At 35.4% G+C, this 26,533-nt stretch overlaps 1 protein-coding gene across 1 annotated transcript in view; it reads left to right on the top strand.

Annotated features, from left to right (window-relative positions):
- The window catches only part of ZPLD1 (zona pellucida-like domain containing 1), a 58,943-nt gene extending 45,102 nt beyond the window's left edge, over positions 1-13,841 (top strand). The window contains exons 6-11 of the mRNA XM_004675239.2: positions 784-881; positions 2,121-2,201; positions 6,380-6,551; positions 7,783-7,891; positions 13,123-13,152; positions 13,590-13,841. Coding sequence (XP_004675296.1) covers positions 784-881; positions 2,121-2,201; positions 6,380-6,551; positions 7,783-7,891; positions 13,123-13,152; positions 13,590-13,765 — 666 coding nt within the window. The 3' untranslated portion in view covers positions 13,766-13,841. The remainder of the gene's footprint in view (positions 1-783; positions 882-2,120; positions 2,202-6,379; positions 6,552-7,782; positions 7,892-13,122; positions 13,153-13,589) is intronic.
- Positions 13,842-26,533: the final 12,692 nt, after the last annotated feature.

Below are 26,533 nucleotides of genomic sequence, written 5' to 3'. Positions count from 1 at the left end.
CAGTTGTCTGTGACTTAGTAGCCTGGCTTGTGAAGAGGTAAGCATTCTTCTGGACAGTACTGATTCAGAGGTACAGTAAAAAGAGTTTCATCATTTATTAAGCTTTGCTTAATTTGGGGGAGTTGAAAAAGCAGACCAGAAAGATAATTAAATAAAAACACTACCTGTAAGGAATGGTTAGAGAAACTATTATCATTTATCACAGAACTATAAAAATATGTAACTATATTTTTATATAAAACTATATATTTTATATAGTTTTTGTATAAAAACTATATATAAATATAGACTAACTTTTCATTTCTCTTCATTATTTTGGATTGAATGTTTTATAATAGTCACCATTTTTGTTTTCTATTCAATTTTGGCAATTTAAATAAATGAATATTAACTTAAGTAAACTTAAATAAAAACACTACCTGTAAAGAATGGTTAGAGGAACTATTATCATTTGTAATTGAAAATAAAACAAACTAAATATTAACCACTATCAACCCTTAAATGTAATTTAAATAAACTGAGCATTAATCACCATAAATAGTTAACTATGAAAACAATAAGATGTATGTGTAAAAATGACTTGTTGCATGGATATGTAAGCCATTTCTGTGGTTTAAGCACAATTCCATTAAGAAATTAGACCATTAAATAAATCTGTTTGGAGTTGACTCTGTCTCTTTATACAGATTCACCCTTCTTTTATCTCTGACATTATTGTTGTATGTGGTAAATGTACTGGTGTGAGGAAGCTAATGATGGACCATTTATTTTTTTCATCACTAGGATTCAACCTACAGTCAACAGTTAATTATCCCGAGTATAGGATTACCTTTGAAAACCAAAGTATATGCAGCTGTACAAGCCACTAACCTGGATGGCAGGTATTTTCAATTTCTTACTTCTTGATGGTGAAATCATTTGGTTGGCTAAAGTCACATGAATTATAAAGATATTTTATTCATTTTTAGTTTAAGGAATACTGTCATTGCCATACCATGTAAACATGTTAATAGAAATAACAAATTAAGAAGTAGTGACTGAAGAGAGCATAAAGAGATCTTCTGGATTCCAGAAAGTTCTGATTCTGATTCAAGAATATTGATCAGATGCATTTTATGAACACTTATGATTCATGCACTTTTGTATGTGTTATTTTTCAAAGGAAATTATTAAAGAAACAAAAGAATTCTCTCCATCAGTATCTGAGCCGAAATTATATGTAATGATACCCATAGAAATCTCCACCAAAACACCCCAAATCAATTCAGTTTATATGATACTTCAGAAATTCTAAATCTTCAGTATTGAAAGGGGATTCAAAAACTGAAAATTCAGTCCTGCCTTATAAAAATTATAATGTTTAAATAGATTGTTTGGGGCTCTCATGTATTATTTTTTAAACTGCATTCTGAAGAGTTAGTATACACTAGAAATTTGATTCTACTTTATACCTTTTTTTCTTCTTGGTATTCCTACTTTTGGATATATGCCATTCTTTAAAATTATTGTACAAATAGAAACATTTTTAATTTTGGTATTCATTTCTCAATGACTAGTAATTTTATAATACCCGAGTTAATGTGATGTCATGCGGAGGAAAGTTGTGTATTAGTCTTATAACTTTTCCTACCTAACACAGTATCTATTGTGGAATTCCACTCCTACTTACACTGCTTATGACATAATTTACAGCATGTAGTTTATGTACCAAGCTTCTTTGTGTTGCATGTGGTGTTATAATATCTTCTGCCATCTATTAGAGGGAGCAGCTTCTAGAAACAAAAGGCATTGTGTTACAAAACATAAATCTATCTATCTATCTCACTTTGGGGTTTTGCTTCTTCAGATTTGTGTCTTTCAGGTGTGTTTTATATAATTTTTTTGGTGTGTAGAGTGTTAGCTTTAACCCAATTTTATATGAGATGGCAACTTGTTGCAAATTGTAAATATTTTCAATAAGAAAATATTTTAGTAAGAAGCCTCTGAAGATAACTAAAGGAAATTAAAAAAAAAAAAGTATTCCATGGGGTAAGAAGATTGTCAAAATGTATTTCCCTGGTATTAATAGCAAAAGGCTAAAAGGAGTTTCTGACTATAGTTATACTTACTACTCTTTGCAGATGGAATGTCTTAATGGATTATTGCTACACAACCCCTTCAGGGAACCCAAATGATGACATTCGTTATGATCTCTTCCTTAGGTGGGTGTCTAATCTCATGTTGATAGCAAAATCCCAGTTGCAAATACAAGACATGGAAACTTTATTGAGATAAATTATTGCTACTTTGATAGCTTTTAAATTTAAAGCTTTATTTTTGAATTTTTTGGAAGCATATTGAAGTTAAGAACAGATTTTAACCATGAAATGCTGATAAGACAATTGCTGAATGAGAGTTGCAAGCATGTTATATCCAACAAAGTTGTTATTCATGTTTAGGACATATGAGAATAACTCACTGTTTTAGGAAAAGCCAGGCTACAATATTATTGCCAACAATTAAAAAATAGGCAAGGATGGGTACTGAAACTAGAAGGAATCATCATATATTAACAGGAGAGTAAAATTTAAGTAATGGTCTCGATAATTTAGACCCCTAGGATGTTTTTAATATTTTTAAGAATTTAAGATGAATTATAATATAGCCCACCACTCCCTTTTTCATCAGAGTCAATAACTTCAACTTTATTTCCCAGTAGACAGTGATAGACTAAATGTAATCTACATTTGGTGAAAGGGGACATTGATCAAAAAAACATTCAATCATCCAGTTCCCTTTAAGCATTTTTATCTGACAACAGTACAGACTTGAGAGTCTAAGCAATGGTTTCTAATCATGATTATAAACGCAGTTGGCTCAGATCACTGCTGTTATTGACACGTGATGGGAGTATTATGTTGGGAAACCAAAAGAATATATCTTATTTGCTGTCTGAGGTTAAGGTGATGTCCAGAGGCTATGGTTTAACTGACACTCTTATATCCTGTTGCGGGAAGTGATAATTTAGCCACAATTTTTGGGAAAAAATGTCAGTATATATCAAAGCTTTGAAAGATTTCTTACTCTGACTATTTTACATATAAAAATTGGGAATCATATCCTAAAATATCTTTGATTTTCTGGTTATCGGTGATAGTTAAAATAGTAAAATATTGAATAAACTGAGTATAATATGCAATGAGAAGGTAAATTATGTAGAATCAGTAATTTGAAAATTCACATAGACACTACAGTCATATACAGTTACTTAAATAAGGGGTGGAGGAGTGGCTTGCTTTTTATAGTCTCTTTCCTTTATAATCTTCTTAGTATTTTTATTCTTGGAAAATATGGCTCTTTAAAATTTAAATGTATTAAAATATGAACTGAAAGAATCATAAACAATTGTATGCATAAGAACTCATTTATATAATGATAGAAGAACTTAAGGGAGCTCAAGGTTGACAATGATACATGGTATAATTGTAGATTATTTAATTTAATTTTTTTCTTATTTTCCAAAAGTTCTATAATGATGTAACTCTTTGATAACTCTTTGGAACACAATGATCAGACTTTTCTGTTATGACTGTGGTGAGAGTTTAGTTCTGAAACTTCTCAGTTTTCTTGCTTAAAAATTTATAAAGCCACCTCCCTGGTGGTGCGGTGGGTAAAGCACTGCACTAAGAAGCTTAAGCCACTTCCACATGAGTTCGATTCCCACCTGCCCGGGAGGTGACCACATGGCACGGCAGACCTCTCCTGACCCGCCCGCTGCTCCCCTCAGCAGTGTTCTTCGTCAATCTACCTATTCTGCTCCCCACTCTGTCTCTGGTGAATCCTCTCACTGCCCGTGAGCCTTTGGCCTGTACCCCAGTTCTGTATGCACAAATAAATAAATCTTTAAAGAAAAAACAAAACAAAACTATAGTCAAATGGATAACTAAATGTTAATTTCAGTGAAATTAAGAGGAAAAGAAAGTCTAGAAATTTCAAAATATATAAACTATATTGACAGCTATTTATAACAATGTTAGAAACAAAGTAATCACCAGATGGAAGTTAAAACTCTTAAGTAACACTCAAGTAAGAAAAAGGAAATGTAGACCAATATTTCTCAATAGAGAAAAAGTAAGTCCTTTAAAAAAACACACACAAATATATATGTAACATGTTAATCTAATTAAGAAAAAGAGATGACAAATCCATGAAATGCAAATATAAAAGAAGGATATCACCCAAGAAAATGTTGTAATTATCTAAAGCTCTAAAATTATTAAAGGAATCAGTTGTTGTCTAAGATTAAACACAGAAAAAAATAGAGTATAAGTTGAGAAATATATCCAACACAAGTGGAACTTTACTGCATAATAGAACAGAAGCCATAAGTTAGTGGAATAAACAGAGTTTATTAAAATTAGTACTGTAGAATGGATAATCATTACAAGACTAAAATACTAGATCTATGCCTGATTCAATACACCATAATCTTTAAATAGATCATTAATTTCAATGTAAAACTACAGCTTCAAGAGTAGTGGGGGGAGGGGGAAACATGCAAAATACCTTTAAAACATTGAAGGGAAACTTGTCTTTAGTTCAGATGTTAGTAGTCATAAAATAAATACTGAATGCTTAAAATAAATACTGAAAACTGGGCCCCTCCCTGGTGGCGCAGCAGGTTAAAGCACAGCACTAAGAAGCTAAAGCCACTCAGCCTGAGTTCAATCCCCCACTCCAGCAGACCTCTCCTGACCCGCCGACTGGTGCAGCAGACCTCTCCTGACCCGCCCACTGCTCCCCTCAGCAGTGTATTTCATCCATCTGCCTGTTCTGCTCCCCACTCTGTCTCTGGTGAATCCTCTCACGCCTCTACACCCTTGACTGTACCCCAGTTCTGCATGCATACATGCATAAATAATTCTTTAAAAAAAATAAAACTGTACACCTATATACACACATACACATACACACACACACACACTATAGAGATTGCCAAAGCCAAACAATAAAGTAAAACTAATTGTATGTCACAAAATAAAGGACTCTTCTTCCTAATATATAAAGTAGTTATAGGACTCAAAGAAGAAAAAGGTCTAGAAAACAATAAAAATTGAGCAAATGACATAGAAAATTTTAGATAAAGGACAACAACGACTTCTATGTATATGAAAAAATGTACATGTTCATTCTCATTAAGAAAAAGCCGAGTTAAAATGATATGGTGATAGTTTATTTTTCCTGTCAAATAAGGAATAGCCCAAAGTTTTACCCATAGATTTTATTGTGATAGCTCTGGAATAAACAGATTTTTGTCATGTATTATCAAGGGTGCAAAATGTAACAATATTTATAGAAAGCAGCATAGAAAAATCTATTAAATTATCCTAAAGACACATTATAAAGATAATACTGCTCATGTTCAAAATGATATATACAAAACTATGATTGTTACTTAATGTAGATATTTAAGTTGAATGTTTATTTGAAATTATTATTTATTCAAAATTGTCAAACCATAAAAATATACACAAATAAGGAACTTGTTAAATTAATAATGGTATAAGTACACCATAGAATACCACATGGCTGTGAAAAATAATTGTAAATGTCCATCGAAAAAAATCTCTAACATACATCGTTAAATTTTTTTTTTTAAAGATTTATTTATTCATACAGAACTGGGGCACAGGCCAGAGATGCGGAGGGTGAGAGGATTCACCAGAGACAGAGTGGGGAGCAGAACAGGCAGATCGACGAAGTACACTGCTGAGGGGAGCAGCGGGCGGGCCAGGAGAGGTCTGCCACGCCATGTGGTCACCTCCGGGGCAGGCGGGGATCGAACTCATGCGGAAGCGGCTTTGACTTCTTTAGTGCTGTGCTTTAACCCGCTGCGCCACCAGGGAGGGCCCATACATCGTTAAATTTTAAGAAAGCAAGTTACAAAACAATGTGATTGTGTTCTATCATTTATTTAAGAAGGTGAGAATTATATGAATATATTGTTTCTGCATACGTTCATATGCCCTGGAAGCAAACAATTAAGAGAGACCACCTCTGTTAGGTAGAATAAAACTCTGCAGATATAGAATTGTATGGGCAAGGACAAAGATTTGTGGGAGAATTTAAGTTTAGATTTTTGAACTTTGTGAAACAATAATCCCTCTAAAATTTGACAGTAATATTTTAATCAGAAACTAATCTGTTTAAGTTTTATGTTCTAGGTCACTTATTGTATCTGTTGAGTTAACATATGTCCTTACTAAATGTCTGTAACATAACATGATTTTATTAGCTTTTAATGTAATAGTGTATCTTTAATATGCAGATATTAATTTACAGGTCCCAGTAGGATGGTACTTTTCAGTAATACCCAGTTTTCATGTTCACTACAATGTAGCTGTGACAAAGATCCTCAGACGACCGTCATTGAAAATGGCAAAAGCCAGCATGGCCGGTTTTCCTTTGAAGTGTTCCGGTTTGTGAAACACAAGAATCAGAAAATGTCCACCGTCTTCCTGCACTGTGTTACCAAGCTCTGCAGAGCTGATGACTGCCCCTTCCTTATGCCAGTATGTTTTTAGCAACTGTATTTTAATTGTTGAACTAAGCTAAGCTGGAAGATTATCAAGTGTTTGGAGCTGATTTCTATATAGAAAGAGGTTGTGCAACAGGTCAGAGAGTTTAGCACAGGCTTTATTCACTCATCCAGTAAAAATCTATTGAATGCCTGCCCTGTGCCAGGCAAACTGGGACTACAGAGATGAAATCTGCATAAATTCTGAATTCAATCCAGTCCTTTAGGATTGTGAGATAGTTACAGAAATAAACAAGACAAAATGTTATGGTGCAAAGGCAGTCATGTGTGCAGGTTGTAGCAAGAGGTAATATTCATCAGTGTGAGAGAGATGGAGTAGCAGAGGTTGGGCAGTTTGTGGAAGAGATGAATGTCAGTTATGAGTTGAAGATGGATGAACCCTAAAGGGACAAAACCAACATGTAAGTGAGAGACACTCGATATCAAAGAGTGGCCAAAGTCTCAGGCAAAATAGAGTAATCAGGAAATTCCCTGTTCTTCAGTGAGGCTGGGGAATGGAGTAGAGGATGATGGAGTTCCTGGGAAGGAGGCAGCACTGTTGTTGCAAAGGAAGACTGGGGCTAGGTAACACCAGAATCTCTTGGATTAAAAGTTAGAAGCTATGAAAGGTGTGGATCCACGTCCATATAGGCATTATTAAAATAGAGATCCATTTAACACTGAATTAAAAAAAAAAATCTATTTTGGCAAGAGTCCTGGGGTCACATCAGTAATAAACTGAGAAATATGTAGACATTTTTAAATTTGAAATAGCTTTGATATGTTTAGATTTATGCTAACATTCTTGCATTCTTCACCATCACTGATAACTAGTCTACACCAGCTATATCAGATAGAGCTAAATAGACAGTCCATGTTACTTTGGCTCTGTGCTGACTAACATTTCAGGGAAAGATTTATTAAAGGCTAGAGAGAAATAAAAGTGGAAAAGTTTGATAAACACAGCTCTTTTTCAGGAAAGCCAGTGGAGTTATGTAAATTAATGAGGCAAAGCACAATTACGAGAGGAAATAAGAAATGTGGCCCAAGCCTAGATAAAGGAACACTGTTGCAGTTATATGCAAAGTAATTAAATAAATGCACAGAAGTAAATGAATAAAATTAAACATGTGGTATCTCTTGCAAAAGAATCTGCTTTCTAAATGGCCATAAAGAAACGGTTTTATGGTGGTGTGGAATTTCATTTGTTTTCATTAACACCTCAGACTTGTGGCCACAGAGAAAGGAGAGATGTGGGACGGAGGACAACTTGGAGCCCCCTGCGCACCTCTGGAAATGCTGTCTTGTCCGCGGGTCCCATCATTACTAGGAGCGGTAAGATTGTTCCTTCTTTTGCTTGTAGTAACAGAAGGCTCCTAAACAACCCTAATTAACTGTGAGACAAGAGAAACTGCTAAAAATCTTTCATTTCACAGTAGTTTCCTGTGTTCTCTCACCTCACACACAAAGGACAATGTTGTCTTTACCACATTTTACCAATCACACCCTTACACACTTGCTCTGTCATTCAGGGTACACTGTACCCTCTCTTTCCTGATCTCTGCTCCTGAAGAAGAAACTATATGAACTAGTTGCCTCAGCACACGGTTTCTGATTGGGTTTGGCCAACTGGTGACCCTGGCAGAGCATGGGGGTGCAGTGCTCAGTGATCCTGTCGGACACATTTCTCTATTGAACTCTTGCTGAATTCTGGAAACCTCCCTTTAACCCATAACTCACATAACTTGAGTTACTCTTATGAATTCCCTGCATGTTGAGGACCATTTGTTTCTTCCCAGAAACAAATTGGTGACTGAATATTACAACCACCATCTAATGTTCATGGATCCAGTGGACAAAATATTCATATGTACATATTATCAGGTACCCTAAAATTTGTGTATGTGTACACACATACACACACACATACACACACATGCACATATTATCCAAGCAGATAGTGTTTTTTATAAGGGTTACCAAGAGATATCCAGAGTAAGTTGAATAAAGAGACATGCAGTGTATTCAACACAAACTAAAGTCACAAAAACCGGTTCTAGCTTCAGCTTTTGTCCTAACAAGTAATGTGACTTGAGGTTTTGCTTCACTTCTCTAAGCAAATGTTTTTTTCATTTTTCAAGAGGAGTTTGAAAAAGTACTCTATTGGCATTGAAGACTTACAGTGTATAATTTAGTGCATATTTCCTAAAAATAACAAAATTCTTTTACATAAACAAAGCATAATTATAAAATCAGATAATTATATTTTTATAATGCTATCAAAAAAATAATTTCTTATGCTTTTGTTCTAAATTTGTCCCCCAAATTGCAGAATTCTGATTTGGATTACATTATAATATTGTTTTCCTCCATTTCATTTTCACTTCAAGGATATTTCTATGTTTCAATAGGTGTTTTGACTTTTTCCTTCAATGCCTCTTTTCCCACAGTAAAAAGAAAGTTTTGCCTGAAATAGGTAATTAAGAAAAAAGTGGTCTGAAAATCCAGACAATTGTTTTAATTATTCACTCCTTTGTGTTTGTGTAGACATAGCATTATTTTAAAACAAACTAATAGGCCTTTAAATAATGCAGGAATTTATTAAATATGAAAATTCAAGCTTAACCCTGATTCCTTAAGGGTTTGGTATGTGTTTTGAATAGCTGAACATGACTTGTTTGTGGTTTGTGAAAGGGTCAACTCCTCTCTATTTAACGATTAGAAAGTGCTCAGAGAATTATGCTGCATCAGCTCCTGTTGGCAATAACTAGGAATAGTTTAGGTAGGTATAATTAAAATGCTTTATTTCTGTGGTGCATATCTATGTTGTCAGTTTGCTGTAAGAACAGAACCCTAGAAGCAACATCGCTGCCTATGTTGAATAGTTGTCTTTTCCTCCTTCCTAACTGCCTGCCTTCTTCATACCTGGTGCACATCACATGTAAATATTACAGATTCCAAATTTTTTTTTAGTGCAAGATACTTTTTTAAAAAACGAAATATTACTAAGCTCCCAAATCCTAGCACAGATTACCAGTAATCTGCGCACCAGTGGAAAGTTTCTGGTTCTACCACAGCCAGCCAGCTATCCAGGTCTGTCTGTGCTTCTGCCTCAACCTTTTCCAGTCACCCATTCAGTAACTGTATTGAAACCTCGAGGAGCTAGTGCCTTTAGCCACAATGCTTTGGTCGTCATCCTTGGACTTCTGTCTTTCCTGCTGCAACTTATTTCCATCTCCAGGATGACATTTATTTCCAGACACACTAGGGTTGTCTCTGAGTCATCTTGGCCTTTCCTCTCACAAAACTGCCAAAGGATCATTTTCAAATCTTCCAGATCCCTTTTATTCATTTCTTAATCTGTGGATTTGTTTTTGTATGATTATTATAAATAGCAGCAGAATGCCACAAATTTTGTTTCAAATTTGATGTAAGCATAGATCTCAAAAATCAAGCACTATCCACATGTAAAACCTTTGTACGCTTAACATCCAGTTAAATGACCAGGGTCACCCCTTTTCCTTAGTTTCACTTTAGTTTTATCTTAAGTAAGTTAGAATTATTTTTTCAGATCCTAGAGTTGATTATTTGTAGACAAAAACAATTTAGCCTTGGCTTGCTCTCTTCAAAACCCTCTGATAGTTGGAAATTTTGTCTTAGTTATTTATTGAACCACAGCTTCCTCCTAGACATCTGACTTAGGCCAAGTTAAATAAATGGTTAAGCTTAGAACTTCTGCTTTCTACTTTAATCAAATAAAATCCTTTCTGGTTATTTCTGTCCAACACTATTAACTCATTTTTAGTTGACTTAGGGAAATATTCATGTCCTCAATATTCAAAATTCTTGTAGTATTCTTATTTTAAGCTATCAAAATACTAAAACTGCCTGGTATGATAGGACAATGCTTATCATGAGGTACAATTCTAGAAATTAAAAAAATATAAAAATTACCTGAAAAGTACCTAATCATTTTTTTAACACAAATGTCTATGGACATGTCTATACCAAAGTATCATAGTGCTGTAAGGGTACACAATAATTCACTCGAGCACATTTGTTAGTACCTACCTGACAAGTCACTATGCTGGGAACTGGGAATGTTATAGAGAACCAGTTGCAATTTTTATACTTGGAGATTTAGCAATCAAAAGTAGAGGGGCACAGTCAATGAATGTAACACAATGGACAATAAAAAGTTTCTTGAAATTTGTGGTCCAATTCACTACATAGGTCATTGACGTTTTTAAAAAGAATTTGCTTCTGCTAAAAAAGGAAAAATATTTATTCTGCATATATCTTTGCATTGATGTCCATTTTTTCAAAACTTATATGAGCAAAAAGCAGAGAAAGATAAGTAATCTGCACTCTGGCTTCCTCATAGCTGTGGTATTGCTGCTATCACTTTCTTTCTGTGGGTTCTCAGCTGGCTGTACATCTTTTGGAGTGCTCACCAAGTTTAGTATTTCATTCTCTAGGTATATTTAAAAAAAAAAAAAAGCCTCTTAGAAACTGTCTACCTCCTTTCTTTCTCTGCCAGACCTGGTTTGATTGTTGCTTTTTCTTTTTTTAAGAATGATACTAAATTGCAGGATAAAGAAATGCATCTAGATAAAGTGAATCTCTCTTATTGATTATCATTTACACTTTCAATCATATCAAATATCACATACTTTGATTCCTGCCATGTGCCAAAGGTAGGATGCTTCCCATGTTTCAGTCTGGGAACCTGGAACTTGTTTGGCTGACTTCATACCTCTCTGTGGGAGATTTTGCCCATAGCCAAGTTCTCATGGGTGGCACCTGGAATCTGTTGTTACAGAAGTTTAGGTGATTATTGGGAGAAGAGGAGGATATCCTGATTTCTTTTATTAGTATCAGGGGCATCTTGTCATTGCATTTTTGCCTTATAAAGTACACATAGGAAGGAAAGCTTTCTGTTCTTTAATAGAAACGTAATAAAAGCAAGCTGTGCTTTGTAAACAAAAGGAGTGGTTTTGAAAGGAATTTTAGAGCTTTATATGTTCCCCAGCATGTTCCAGTGAAGTAGCTTGTCTTGGACAAAAGGCATGTAGATCTGTTGGGTGAACCAATCACACTCCATTTATCCCACCTATTTCCATGAGAAGGAAGTATCTTATCTAATGGAATTATTTGGAGATTAGGATTTTCCTAATGATGTCATATATAAAATATTGTGTTGTTCTTCTGTTTGTCCTACAGCAATGTACTGCACCATTGTAAAGAATCTCATAAATAACTACTCTATACATTTGGTTTTATTGGGTTTTTGGGAAAGTCATGATGCATTTTTGCTTGAAAAACAGAAAAATGTATCATGACTTTTTTGACAACCCTGTAGTTCTTCAGGATCAAATAGAAGAACCATCATTAGTGCCTAGACTCAGATGACTGAAAATTAGTATCAGTTGTTTTATAAATACCTCTGCAGGTTCTCTTAATAATCACTTAAAATACTAATCCTGGAGTTTTGTATCTTCAGATGTTAATCTCTTAACTAAGGATATTTCCCATACTTCATTAGCTTATATTATTTTAGAAAAATGACTCTGAAGCTGAGTTTATCATGGAGTCTGTGACAGATGGGAGTGTCTTCATCTGTAAAATGGGGGTATCCAAACCATATGGCTACTATGAAGATTAATATGGTCACATATAAATTGCATGACATCACACATATATAATTGTAATATTTATGCTCTAGAATTAAATGTACACATTTTGTGGTTCAAATAAAAAGCACTCACACATACACCCCCCTATACACACACATTTTTAAACACAATGTGAAATTCACTCATTATACAAGCTCAAAGGTTAATTACTATATGATCACAAAATGGGCAACAAAATTTGGGAAACCAAGTGAAATGTTCATTGCATTTATTGTTATGTTTGCCAGGGAAAAGGGAAAAATCAACAGCAGCTTCAATCTTTTACCTAACCGATTCAAATGAAACTATGAAACTACAACTGAAGCCAAGGAGTCACGTTTTATTTTTTTCTTTTCTTTTCCCATTTAGTTATTAAGTGTGAATTTATCTTCTTGGAACTTAAAAATGATGTTTCTGCAGATTATGATGGGAAAATTGGCAACACTTAGAATAGAATGGCACTAAATAATGAATATTTCTCTCTAACAGAATAACAAATGGCAAGTTATAGGGCTATAAAAATGTAATAGCTGTTAACAATTACTGCCCCTACTAACCTGACTGGAGAGATAATGATGAAGCAAAGTTGGCAGGAAAGAATACAGTGCAGTATATTTTGTGCTTGTATTTGTATGCCCAGGGCAGTGACAGGGTGTGGGCTTAGGTTGGTGATAGATGATGAACCTGGAGTGTGGGGGGGCAGAAAGTGGGAAAGCAGATGGTTCAGGAGGACTTTTATTACTGCCTTCTCCATGGAGCTTGTGAGTGAAGGTGAAGGGACCTACCTGTAGAAAGCAATAGTAGAATTATAGTAAACTGGTAAATATTTGGAAACCCAGTGTTGCTTACTTTTTTCCCTCTTATTCCCTCTCCTTGCCCCCCCGCCCCCAGATGAGACTCCAACCAACAATTCACAGCTTGGTAAGATTATTAACATATAATGAATTTAAAAATATGATTTTTAAAAATGTTAATTATTTTCTGGTGACCAGTTAACAAAACTTCTGTCAACTAAAGTTACTGATCACTGGTCTTTTATATTTATTCTGTTTTAAATAGCAGCTTACTGAGGATTTCTGAACTCATAGGCAACCTGTTGATCAATTTTTACTTTATTTATTTAAATTATAGCATTTTAAAGATTTGTTTTTTTTAACTACCTAGGGGATACTGGGCCATGAAACCACACAATCTTTAGGTATTGTGTTAAATTACAAAGCAATAGATTGTAGTATAATCTAGTGTTATATTGTTATTGTAAAGTTCCTGGTGACAGATTGTTCACAGGTATATGTTGGGATAAGGTGAGATAAAGCTGATGTTGGATCTTTCACTGTGATGTGTTTTATCACTTGTAGGTTCTCCAAACCAGTCGTCTTTCCAGCTGAACGCAGTCACCAGTGCACTGATATCAGGCATGGTCATTCTGGGGGTCACGAGCTTTTCCCTTCTCCTGTGCTCACTGGCCCTCCTGCATAGGAAGTCACCCACTAGTTTGGTGTTGAATGGTATAAGAAACCCTGTTTTTGACTGACTGTAATGGGCCCCTGGTCTTGTGACGGCTTTGCTGAGTATGCCGTGTGTTTCAGTCAATGCTCCATCTGAACAGTATGCCGGCCAGCGTCGGGATGTGTAAGTTTGATAGATTTTACTGTGTAGCTTATGAGCATGATGGTAGTGAAAAAGTTTGGATAATATTGTTCTTATCACTTATGTATGTGGTCAGCCCTATTTGCATGGCACCAATAGGTATACTGATAATAAGGAAAAATATTCAGGATCTAGATCCTACAGTCAGTCATTTTCCTTTTATTTAAACTTTTTTTTTTTGATCTTTAATTACAGAAACAAAAAGTGGGCATAGAATAGAATGAAATTTATTGCATTTTCTCCCTTAAACATCACAATTCAATGTGGCCCTAAAATTAAAGTTGTTTTTTGTTTTATTCCAGGTAATTCTAGCTTAGGGATATATTTTAATTGGACTGGTCAGTTTGGACTCCTAAGATTTAATTAATCATTCTGTGACCTTCCTGTGATTTTTGGCTAGCTTCTATGTCTGATGAAATTCATTAAAAAAAAAGAAAAACTCATGGGAGATGTAGCTTAATCTGGAGCATCCAATTGTGTATCAAACACTAAAAATATTTATTAACCTACAGAAGATACTAAATGACCCTAGATCATTATTTGGAGAGGGCTGACCGTGATCAGTTTTCTTCTTCTGGTTCATGTGAGAATATCAGCACATGTTGACTCCCAGGTAAACAGCTCAGCTGCTATCACAGCTGTGCTTCCAGCAGTGAGGTAACTGCAAAGATTATTCTTAATTCAGAACCAGTAGATGGGAAAGCAGACCATAGCTGTGGGGTACTGTCCCCCCAGGAAGTGGAGTATCTCTATGTGCGTTTTTAACAACCAGTGTTCTTTCCCCTGCAGAATAAAAACGAAACAGGTTAAGTGTGTTTTGCAAAACATTGTTGAAGTCTACATGAAAAAAAAAAGTTCTTTTTACCACATATTTCTGATGCTGGCAAAACAAACTGGAGGAGGCCTTCTTTATAAAGCATTTTGATTGCCACGGAATAAACACTATGCTTCTCTAATAGTAAAGTAAAAGAACCATTTGATCTTTATAAGTTTTGCAAAAATTAAAAAAACTCAAGTTTGAAAGAATGTATGTTCTTATAAAAATATCAGCCTTCCCTTTGTTCATGCTAATTTGAACAGTTGAACAAATGAAAACATTCAATGATGAATACTGAAGTCTACCCTGAGCAGCTACCAGAAGTCCAGTGGTAACTGTAAAAATGGCCGTAGATGCTGACTTCTGTTCAACATTCAGACTCAATTTACAGTACCTGTAACTCACTTATGCAGTTCTAGATTTGTTTTAAATGAAGTGTCTACAATCTCTAATAATTAATCAACAAATCAAAAATGCCTTTCCCCCTCCAATTTTCCTGAATATTTCAGAAGAGAATGGTTATATTATGGTAATCAGATATATAATCACCTCAACTGTTTCAAAGCATAGACACAAAGTGAAATGGGATCTAGAAAGTTTCTGGATAATTTTTTATATACAAACATATCATTTAAGAAGCCAATCTTTTTCCTTGCATTACTTCAAAATAACTTTGAAGTGGTGATTCTGATTTATGTCAAATTTATTTTTTAATTTAGGAAGTAAGGTCCTACAGGAAAAAATATGGAGCATTCTATTTTTGTGGCCCTACGTAAATGTGGATAGTATTGGAATATTCTGGAAATATCTATCTCAGATACTTTAAGTGAATTTTTTTTTGATTGAAAATACTTAAAATAGGACATTACATCACAGAAACCAGTTTGATTTTTGGCTACTGTTGCAGCTGCTGACCTTGTAAGTTCTAGATACTATTTTATAATACTGGATATTGGGCGTATTTTGTAAGCAACTTAAATTTCACATTTTTTTTGTTACTCTTTTATTATAAATGGGAGAATCAGAGCTATGAGACAAACAAGGTTTGTTTAATATAGCTTTGTTCTTATAGGCTGCAGTTACATGTAGTATTTAGTTATACTGTATTATACAGTTGCTATAGTGTGACAACCTTACAAAATATGTGCAAATGTTTCTTCAGTTTTAATACCTCAAACTGTTTTTTGCACTTCAGGGGTAAGGTCTGATGACATGTAAAAGATGATTGTTTAATAAAATAATTATAAATGCATTTTAAAAATAATGACCTATTTTATTTTTCAAGATAATTCTCCTTCCTACTCTCAATATTCTGTTCCTACTTTCATATATATTAAGATTTAACTTAAAAATCAGATACTGATCCAACAGAGTACAGTGACCTCTGTGGTTGGATGAAGCCTGACCCCCCGCCCCTCACAGTGAGTGTCCTTTGGTGGGTGACATATTAATGAGACCAACTAAGGATAAAGAAAAACACTTTACATTGAGTTTGAGTTCTAATTAAACTGAGTCTATGATTTTTAAAACTTTGAGGGGAAAGTAAAACCTGGAAGGAATAAGTGCTCAGCTTTTGACCGGAGTCAGAGTCTCATGTCAATTCCATCAGGGACTGGCTGTCATCTCTTGTTCGGGGGTGTGACACAAACTAAAAGAGAAATCCTTCTTCTGACTCATGAAGGATTCAATCATATGGAAGAGTGCTAATCAAATATCAGGAGTTAGCTTTGTGAACATTGTGAACATCACAAAAAATATGGTTCATGAAGGCTACTGTCAGTGTGGAAAATGCAGGGTAGTAAATGTGTAAAGGGAGAATGGAGCAAAAAAGTTGCAGGGAGACCCCGTGAATTCATAGGAGGCATGGGGGATTTGGGGGATTCCCAGAGTGCTTGGGAGGAGGGAATTATAACAGGTTGGAGCGGCTTCTGTCATGATAGTGGGGGCTCCTGGGTGGGCACACATTCATTTTCATTAAATTTTCACAAAGAAAATAAAAAGAGTAAGCTGATTATAGATGAATTATTTATGGCAATGAAGTTCCACAATTATTGACAGTGGGGAGAAATTTGATATAAGCAACCCAAATTTGTAATTTAGAAAAAAAATATATACTTGGATGGAAAATGAAATAAATATCAATGTTAGCTGTTGTTTAGGGATCTCCAGAGAAAAAGAACTAATGACTATATGCATACTTATACGTATATATGTATATGATATATATATATATATACACATCCACTTTATTTGTTTAAGGAATTGACTTACACAGATATGGAGTCTCATAAGTCCCAAGTTCTGCAGTCACAAGCTGGGTTCTCATGAACTGATGCTGTAGCTAGTCCAAGTCCAAAGGATTCAAACCAGGAGAGCTGATGGAATATTCTTAAGCTAAAAGCCAGCAGGCTAAAGACCTACAAAGAGTGATCATTTCAGTTCTAGCTCAAAGGCAGGAATAAACTAAATCTCTGTTTCAAATGCAGCCAGAAGAAGAATTTCTTCTTAGTCATGGAAGGGCCAGCTCTGTCTTCTGTTCAGACCTTTGGCTGACTGAATGGGTCTACCCAGTGAGTGAGGGCAGTCTACTTTACTCTTTTTTCAACTATTAGTCTCATCCAGAAACACAACCACATACACAGTAGACACAACCAGAATAATATTTGAACAAATGTTTGAGCAACCTGTGGCCTGATACAAAATTAACTATAACAACTGGCATATCTGTAAACAAACCAACTGTCTGTATCACAGTGCTAAAAATGAAAAAAATCCTAAGCCAGTGACATTCAGGGAATGAATCAATAAATTATATAAAATTTGAAAATATGCAATTGAAATAATTTTGAAATACTTATTGCCTTGATTTAGGGGCTTATGCTCAAGTGGCACTTTTATTAGCTAGTAAGATCGATCAAATAGAGAACAGACAGCACTATAAACTAGGTGGGCAGTAATGACCTCTAAACTCACAACAAATTATCCCACATCAACAAAAAAATAGGGCCGGAGGAAGAACAGCATCAGAGTGTTGAATGCAGCTAAATTATGGAAACAACCTAAATACCCATGGACAGAGCACATGGAGGAATACTACTCAACCATAAAAAGATGAACTTCTCCTATTTGTGACAACAGGGTGGGAGCTGGAGGGGATTATGCTAAGTGAAATAAATCAGAAGGAGAAAGACAAAAACCAGATGATTTCAGTCATGTGGAATATAGAGAAAACAAACAAACATTCAACAATAATGGCAAAACACAAAGGAATTTACAAAGCTAACCCAAAATAAACCCTAGAAACATAACTGTGGAAGTGAGGCTATGGAATATAGAGAAAACAAACAAACATTCAACAATAATGGCAAACACAAAGGAATTGGCAAAGCTAACCCAAAATAAACCCTAGAAACATAACTGTGGAAGTGAGGCTTCTAGAAGGGGAGGGGCGTGGAGGTGAGAATAGGAGTAGCAAGAGGTACAAAAATTGTCTGTGGTAAGGATGCTAGGGTTACAGTGAGATCATCAACTAACCTGGTATGAACATTCTCCCTTATGTCCTACACAGTGTTTAAGCCAGTGTTACCTCAATGAAGAAAAATTGATTGCACCCATACCCTGCAAGTTTGAGTGCTGGCAGCCCAATGCTGAGTGAGTCATGACATAAGCAGTAACAGCAGGCTGGGCATGATGAAGAGCATCAAACAACAAAGCAGAGGTGATAGGGAACAGGTGAGACAGGAAGTGCTGGGCACTTGAGGAGAGGCAGCTTCTCAGGGGAAATGACTTCACTGGCGAAAGACAAAGCTAGAATCTTTGATATCTGTTACCTATATTCCTCTTGATAGTGCCCTGACTTCTTCAGAGGCTCAAAGGAAGTGAAAAGTGGATAAACATAAATAACATTTTCATGTTTATGAGACTATCTTGCCTGATACCTTTTTGGTTAACAACATCAGTTTCTGCACACTTGAGAAGTTCAGAAACTTAAAATAGCTTCAATAAATGTCACTTTTTGCTGATATAGGAAGGAGAGAATTGGTTTTTGGGGCTTCTGCTCATGGGTACTAGAGATAATATTTGGAAATTTCTGCTCAGTAAACTTCATTTATGAAATGCTTTGTATTCTTGGCAGAGTTGAATTGAGAGCCCAGATTGTTATCTGTATGATTTAAACCTCCAATTCCCTTTGGCTTCAAGTATCTGGATATTTCCTGTTTTACTTAAATTGTCAACATAATTACCTCAATTTTCCCTTCATTTTCTATGTTGAAAAGAGAAGTGCCATCATCAGATAGAAGTTTAGTCAAAGGCAATGTGGTCCACATTCTGAGATTAGGTTCCATGAGGAGCGGAGCTGGAGTCACAGTGCCCAACACAGAAGCAGCTGTGGTCTGCTCCTTGGGCTAATCAGGTAGCACCGGAAGCTTCTGGGAGAGATGCGCTTTGACAGTGTCAGGCACCTGACTCAAGTTACCAGGCTCTGAGAGTACTTGTATGTTTTGTTTTATGGTAGTGAACTGTTGATTAAAATGGAAAATTACCCGAGAGGAAATGTATTACTTTTTAGAAATTATTTACCCCTTGGAATTGGAGCTGATTTATTGTTTAAAAGCTATTGTTTTACTAATATGTGTTTTGTTTTTGATAAAACAACATGGCAGAGAATGATGCAGAGCACCTTTGAGAGAGAAATTGACTCCAATAATGCCTTTTAAATCCTATAAAGGTAAATCATACATTTTATTTTTTTGCACCACCCTCCTCAAAATAAAATGGAATAAAGGTGATTAAGTAGTTTTTAATTAAATTTATCAAAGCCTTAATGTTTTTTTTCAATTTGTCAGTGGTATGTAATGGACATTTCTCTCTCTATATATATATGTGTGTGTGTGTGTATAGATATAGATATATAGTATGGGCTAACTATATATATATTTATATATATTACTATATATATATATATATAGCTATATATCACTATATATATACACACACGGGGTAACAGAAAAAAGACAGGAGGAAATTGATGTAAACATTAACAGTAGTCAGCTGTAGGGAAAAATAATTGGTTTTACTATTTAGTCTTCTGTTACTTTTTTTAAGATTTATTTATTTATATAGAACTGGGGTACAGGCCAGAGGCGCAGGGGGCAATGAGAGGATTCACCAGAGACAGAGTGGGCAGCAGAACAGGCAGATGTACTGAAATACACTGCTAAGGGGAGCAGTAGGCAAGACAGGAAAGGTCTGCTGTGTCATGTGGGTCAGCTCCCTAGCTGGGGATTGAACTATGCTAAAGCACCTTAGCTGTAGCCACTCAACTGGTTGTGCCACGAGGGGGGTCGTTGTGTTACTCTTTATAATACTGTATTTGAAAATATAGTCAGATAATTTACCCCAGAAAGCAATTTTAGTAGCCTGGGAATTTAGAAATTGAGATAAGTTCTCATTCATACTTAGAGATTTTATTTATATTAAATTACGTCAGTTCCCAACTTCATTTAATTTCATCGACTCAACAGTATGTTCTTTATACTTTATTAAATTAGTGTGTACATGAGGAAACAAAAGTTCAAACTTTTCCAAAGTATAAAAATACATCTTTGTTTATTTCAAAATATTTATAACATTTTACTCAACAAAAGATGATGTGGTACTTCAGCTTATACAAAGGCAGATATTAAGCAGATTTTGGGGTTACTGTGTTTCTATCGATGGCAGTAAATGAGCTCTCTGACTCATTTTTTTTCATTTGTGCATATCTGTTTCCCATGTCACTAGTATTTGTTATGGTCACACAGCCAGGCTCATGCTGAAAACGAGTTTATGCTCTGGGAAATGGTTAAAAAGCATCATCTTCATTATGTCAGCAGTGAAAATGATGTTTGTCCATACTCTCTGGAACTGATGGCTGGAATGTTTGAAAACAACATCCCAACATTTTCCCTCTCACCCTGAGGGAAAAAATATCCATGCCAACTTTATTTTTTTATTTTCCAAATAATCTATTTCCCCCTTACCCTTTAGAGCTGAGCAAAACTGCATGTAATGAATGCTATTTGTGCATAAAGGCAATTTCCAAAATGAGTATAATGCCACTGCCTGCCAATTCCTGAGAGAAATGGCATGTGAAAAGAAGCAAAAATTTTCCACATTACCCCCTTCAGTGGAACACTACCCATATATTTTTTTTAAAGATTTATTTATTTATGCATGTAGAACTGGGGTACAGGCCAGAGGTGCAGGGGCATTGAGAGGATTCACAGAAACAGAGCGGGGAGCAAAACAGGCCGACTGATGAAGTACCCTGTGGGAGCGTCAGGAGAGGTCTGGCGTGCCATGTGGGTCACCTCCATGGCGGGATCAAACTCATCAAATCAGCTTTAGCTTCTTAGTGCTGTGCTTTAACCTGCTGTGCCACCAGGGAGGGCCACTATCCATACTTTGAAGTAAATAATATTTCCTATATAATTCATCTCACCCCTTCTCCCTGCCAGAACAGTCTACTCCTCACTTTCCCTTCATTATTTATTAATTATCTCTTAGAATGGTCAGCCAGAGCTCCATCGTTAGCATAAAATCCAAATTCTTGCAGGTTTGAGGAAAAGTCTGCAACAGCTTTCCACATTAGCTCATTAATTCTTTTGCATTAATTTCTTTTCTCAAAAATGGATCATACCTCAAAATAGCAGCAAGTAAAAGTAATTTTGAATATACCCAGAGGGTTGGAAATAATGCTGCAAAGACTGTTTTTTCCTAATTGTCGACTCTACAGTTCAAAAGGAATCACATTTTGCGTCAGTTTGAAATCAACATTTTCTTTCCTCAGATGGGATTAAAAGAATAATGGAGTTAAGGATAGCACATCAATGTGTATCTTTTGCTCTTTTTACTTTCTACAATATCTAAACTTGGTGCTTAACTCTAAATGGGAGGCAAGAAGCAAAGGATAATGTGCTATTTTAAATATAGATGGAAGGTAAGAAGTTGAGACTACATTTTAAAAACCACACCAAGATATATATTCATTCCACTCCCACATTTAAATAATGCTCACATTAAATAATTGTTCCAAAGGGAACTGTCAAAATGAAACAGTCAGTCATAGCTTTCCCTAGCTGAGCTCTGACAACTATAAAAGTCACAGTAAAGCTATGAAAATTATTTTGTAAAAAAAAAAATCATTTGCAAAACATGAGCAAAACCTTACTTCTGATTATTGGCAGAAAAATGAACACATTCTACAATATTGATTAGGGAAGGTTTTTAGATTATATTGATTATGCAGGGTTACCCAAGAAATCTACACAAAATTGAGTTTTGAGAATCTGTGCATGAATTACTAAGATCTAGGCATTATTGTTTACAACTTTTATCATAGTTGTCATCTATATTTGTGTTTTCTGAGCTCAGGGAAAATGTGGAAAACACTATGAAGTGCATAAAGTCTTCAAAATCAGTATTTAGAGCTTTCTGGAGGCCTGATTTGAAATCAAGGAATTGAACACTTTGTAAAGCAGATTGCTCATTTCTGGTGGCTGATACCATGTGATGGGCCACTTTGGTTTGCAGTAAAGAAAAATAAATTAGAAAGTTGCAATAATTTCAGAGCCATAGTTCTCAAAGTGCAGGCTTGTGTCTGTCTTCCTGGGAACTTGTTAGGAATGCAGTTTCTGAGAACCCAGTGTAAACGTACTGGATCAGAACCTCTGGGTATGGAGCCCCATATTTTCTGTTTTGTAAGTTCTCCAGGTGATTCTGCTGCATGTGAAAGTTTGCAAACCACTGCTCTGGAATAAGGTTGAAGGCAATTTTACAAAGTTTGGGTTCACAAGAAATATATGACATCATTTGTATATCCCTAAACTGAAAGACTGACCTACATTTCCTAGACCTAGAATTTGAAATACATCTCTATTATAAATCATCTGTTCTATTCTGAGTTTGATCTAAATGATTCCACTTAGTTATCATTAATGTAACATCAGAACTGATTCGGCAGCCCTCGCCCACCTGGTGTATACTTTCTACCTTATAGCTCTTTTGTTTATCCTCCGGAGGCAGTGATTTATATACTTGGTTAAAGAGGATCAACTTATCAGATTGAGAGAGACTGTTCTTTGGTCAAGCCATACAAATGCCCTGCATTTCTCAGCTCTTCTGTACACATTCCTCAGGCACAGAGAATACTCCTGGATATGGAAAATTTCTGTTATCTAGACTGTAGATTTGAAAATAATGTATACGTGGAATCAGACAGACCTGATTTGAATCACAGTTCTGTCCTTCGTTAGCTTCATGGCCTTAGAGAAGTCATCTAGTTTCTTCGAACTTCAGCTTCTTTATCTAGGAAGTAAAGATTCTCATAGCAACTTTTCAGGTTAATTTGAGGACTAAGGATCCACCTGTATTAATTCCAGGCACTTGATACATCCTAGACTTTCCACTTTGCACAATTTGCCTTTCCTGTTGTACCCAGAGTGCTGAACCGCAGGTCACTGCAGATCCAGTTCTGAAGCCAGGAAGACAAACATGGCGGGCTGGGTGTCCCTTCTCCATCAGGCGATCAAAGGGAATTAAGTTTAACTTGACTCTCCTAAGACTTGTTGCCATCGGATCTCTGGGAGTTCTCTGGGCCTGTGTGTGTCCATTGGGATCCAGTCATTCCTTTTACTGAGCATCTTTCCTGACAGGACGTCAGTTTTAATACCCGCTTGTTCTCTTCTGAGACTTGCACAGTCTGTTTCTGTGCCTCTGTTCCCATCAGTTGCCACTCAGACCTGTTGTGCTACAAATTAGAATCATGAGTGATAAGGCTTCTTGATCAAAGGCATCATTAGTGTTAAAAATTACTCTTTTGAAGTTCTTCTATTACTTCTCTCTCTCGGAATTTTATACCAGCCCATATCATGTCTAAGTCTGTGGCAGTTTGATTTTGAATTTTAAATGGTTGACTACCCCTTGGGGATCTAGTGCATGTGGGTTCGTAGTCTCAATTTTCTTGGGCTATGCTGTAGTTGGCTGAGCACTCTAAGAATCTTACAACCTCGAGTAGTAGGTCAAGACAGAAAACCTTGTGAAGAGAAAAAAAATCATTTCAGACTTCCCAAGGCAGCAGTTGAAGTAACCCAGGCCATTTAAATCACAACATTTCTAAAAAGGCAAGCAAAAATATTGTTAATTAAATGTTTAATCTTTCTTATAGCTAGCATATTAATTTTAAATAGCTCTAATTTATAGTATAGCAGGGTTTTATTTATGTGCAGCATGTATACTTTATAGCACAGAGTGCCCTTTTGTATAATCAATGTGTTTAGAATATTTATGCTCATTTTATTGGACTCTGAGCATAATTTCACTATTAAATATATGGGAAAATTTTACAGTTGTTTTTATGATATCGTTGGCCTGAGTTAGACTTACTTTTATGCCAAGTCTCTTGTGAAGAACACAGCTCTCAATTCAACATTGCTTCTATGGGGACACATAAGCACATTGTCTTTCACGAGCTTCTGCTTGCTTTTCAGTAAAGCAAATGGCCAGAGATGGAGGTTTTCTTATTTCTGTTGGAACTGTTTTCCTGTGTGCTTCCCTTTTGGGATAATTGCTTCCCTTGAGGTTATGTGGTTATGTTATGTGGTAGTGGAGTTTTTATTATGAATGAAACATTCATTTCCTTGAGATGCAAAATTCGAAGGAAACTGAGGTTCTTTAAAAGGGCATGTATGTGGGTGGGAGGAAGGTGAGATGTATAAGTGATTTACAACCAAAAATAGAAAGCAATTTCCAATAAAAAAACGATTAAATACAAAATAAAAATTGATTTTACCCAGAGCTGCCTTTTATTGTTGGTAGTTTATTCTTAATTCAGTATATTTCAATTCACAGCCTTGCTCAGCGAGGATTTTATTTGGTCTGTATGGCCTGAAGATCTTCCTGGTTATCTGAAGCAAGAAGATAGCCTTGAACAGCATATAAAAGTGGTGCTTCATGGCTTTACCAACACTGGGCTCCTGGTGGTTGTAGTAAGAGTTAAGTCATATCTAGCACCTTAGGTAACATACAAGCTAGTGGGAATTTAGTGATATATTAGAAAGAATATTGAGCAAAAAGTCTGAAGCCCTACATTCATTTTGGCAAATCACAGTCTCTCTAGACTTTCATTAGAGTCCTTGTTGTTGTGCTTTGTTTGTTACTTTCCCATAAGAAATTCACACAACATTTCTTCTACTTCATGTGTCAAACTACTTTAATATATTAAAACTTTGATAAAAATGGTATAAGTTATATGTGGAAATAATGTGCACAGAAACTCTGTTTTCCACACTTGGAGAGAGAATAACTGTCAAACCTAAACATGTAGCCTTAGGTTAAAACAGCAACAAATACAATTTGATAATTTAAAATTCCCATCTTCAGACTTTATATAATAAGTTATACATGCTAGAATAATAAGATCTTATAAGCAGCACCTACCTACTCATCTCTTGCTATTGAAAGCTTTTAATTTGATGCCAGTTGTTCTTTGTCATTATATATTGTAAGATGCAAATCCTTACAACCATCTTTTTATACTAATGAAAAGTCATATAAATTTAGAAACCATTTCGTTTCTTCCATGCAATGCTCATTTCAATCCAGAATAAGCAAATATTTCATATGTACACAGTGAATCTCTTATAGTCACATTTTAAGGTTGTCAAGTATTCTGACTTCAATCTGATTTGACCAATTTAAATTGCAATTTAAATGGTTAGATTCTACCATTAGATTTTAATTACCTTCAATTCTATCAGAGCAGATTCCAACCCTTTGTAGAAAATTCATTTCCTGCTTAACCAAAGAGACAACACTCTTGAAATAGACTTTCCCTTTGCCAGTGCTTTCTTTGGAAACAAAAACAGACATTGTTTATTTCCATTTTTACTCTAGGGAAATTTTATAAATAAAATAAGTAACATCAATACAAGGGAAAGATAAGATGAAAACATGATAATATTTACTTTGCAAAAAAGAATCTTATCATTTCTTTAATATTTGTGACTGAGTGTCTTTATCATTTTAATCAGAATTCCCAAGTATTCATAGTATTATTTTATACCTTTCTTTTTCTCTTTGCTTAGTTCATTTGAAATACAACATCTCTCTAGAGAATATAAATTTGTAATTAAATGAGGTACAGAGAGAACAAGAAATTCTAAGTAGCCTATGATTTCAAGACCAGTATAGATAAATATCATAGAAATCCATCTGAAGTATACACATTAATGTTTATATAAAATATGTGTGGAAGATGCAGCAATAGGAAGCCTCATTATTTTTTCTTTAGAATTACCTTTTTAAATTGAAGTAATATTAGTAACATTGTGAAGATTTTGTTATACATTATGTTTGCCATTGAATCTTTTCCCTGATTTAGGCTATTATGAGGAATTTCTGGACACGTTATTAGTTGCTTCTTATCACCAAGGATCCATTTAGTGTATTTTGGAACTAGTAGCCTGAAATGTAATCCCTCTGGCCAGAAAGATTTATGGTAGTCTCCAGAATGAAATCTACAATAGTATATACAAGAATGCAACAGGCCATGGGGCCCTCCCTGGTGGCGCAGCGGGTTAGAGCACAGCACAAAGAAGCTTAAGCCACTTCCGCATGGGTTCGATCCCTGCCTGCCCCGGAGGAGATCCACATGGCGTGGCAGACCTCTGCTGACCTGCCCACTGCTCCCCTCAGCAGTGTACTTCGTCGATCTGCCTGTTTTGCTCCCCTCTCTGTCTCTGGTGAATCCTCTCACCCGCCTGGCACATAGGAAATGACTGTGTCTGCATATAC

Source organism: Condylura cristata, unplaced genomic scaffold (assembly GCF_000260355.1).
Source record: "Condylura cristata isolate star-nosed mole 26May11 unplaced genomic scaffold, ConCri1.0 scaffold00003, whole genome shotgun sequence".
NCBI lineage: Eukaryota > Metazoa > Chordata > Mammalia > Eulipotyphla > Talpidae > Condylura > Condylura cristata.
This window is presented reverse-complemented; position numbering and strand designations above follow the sequence as displayed.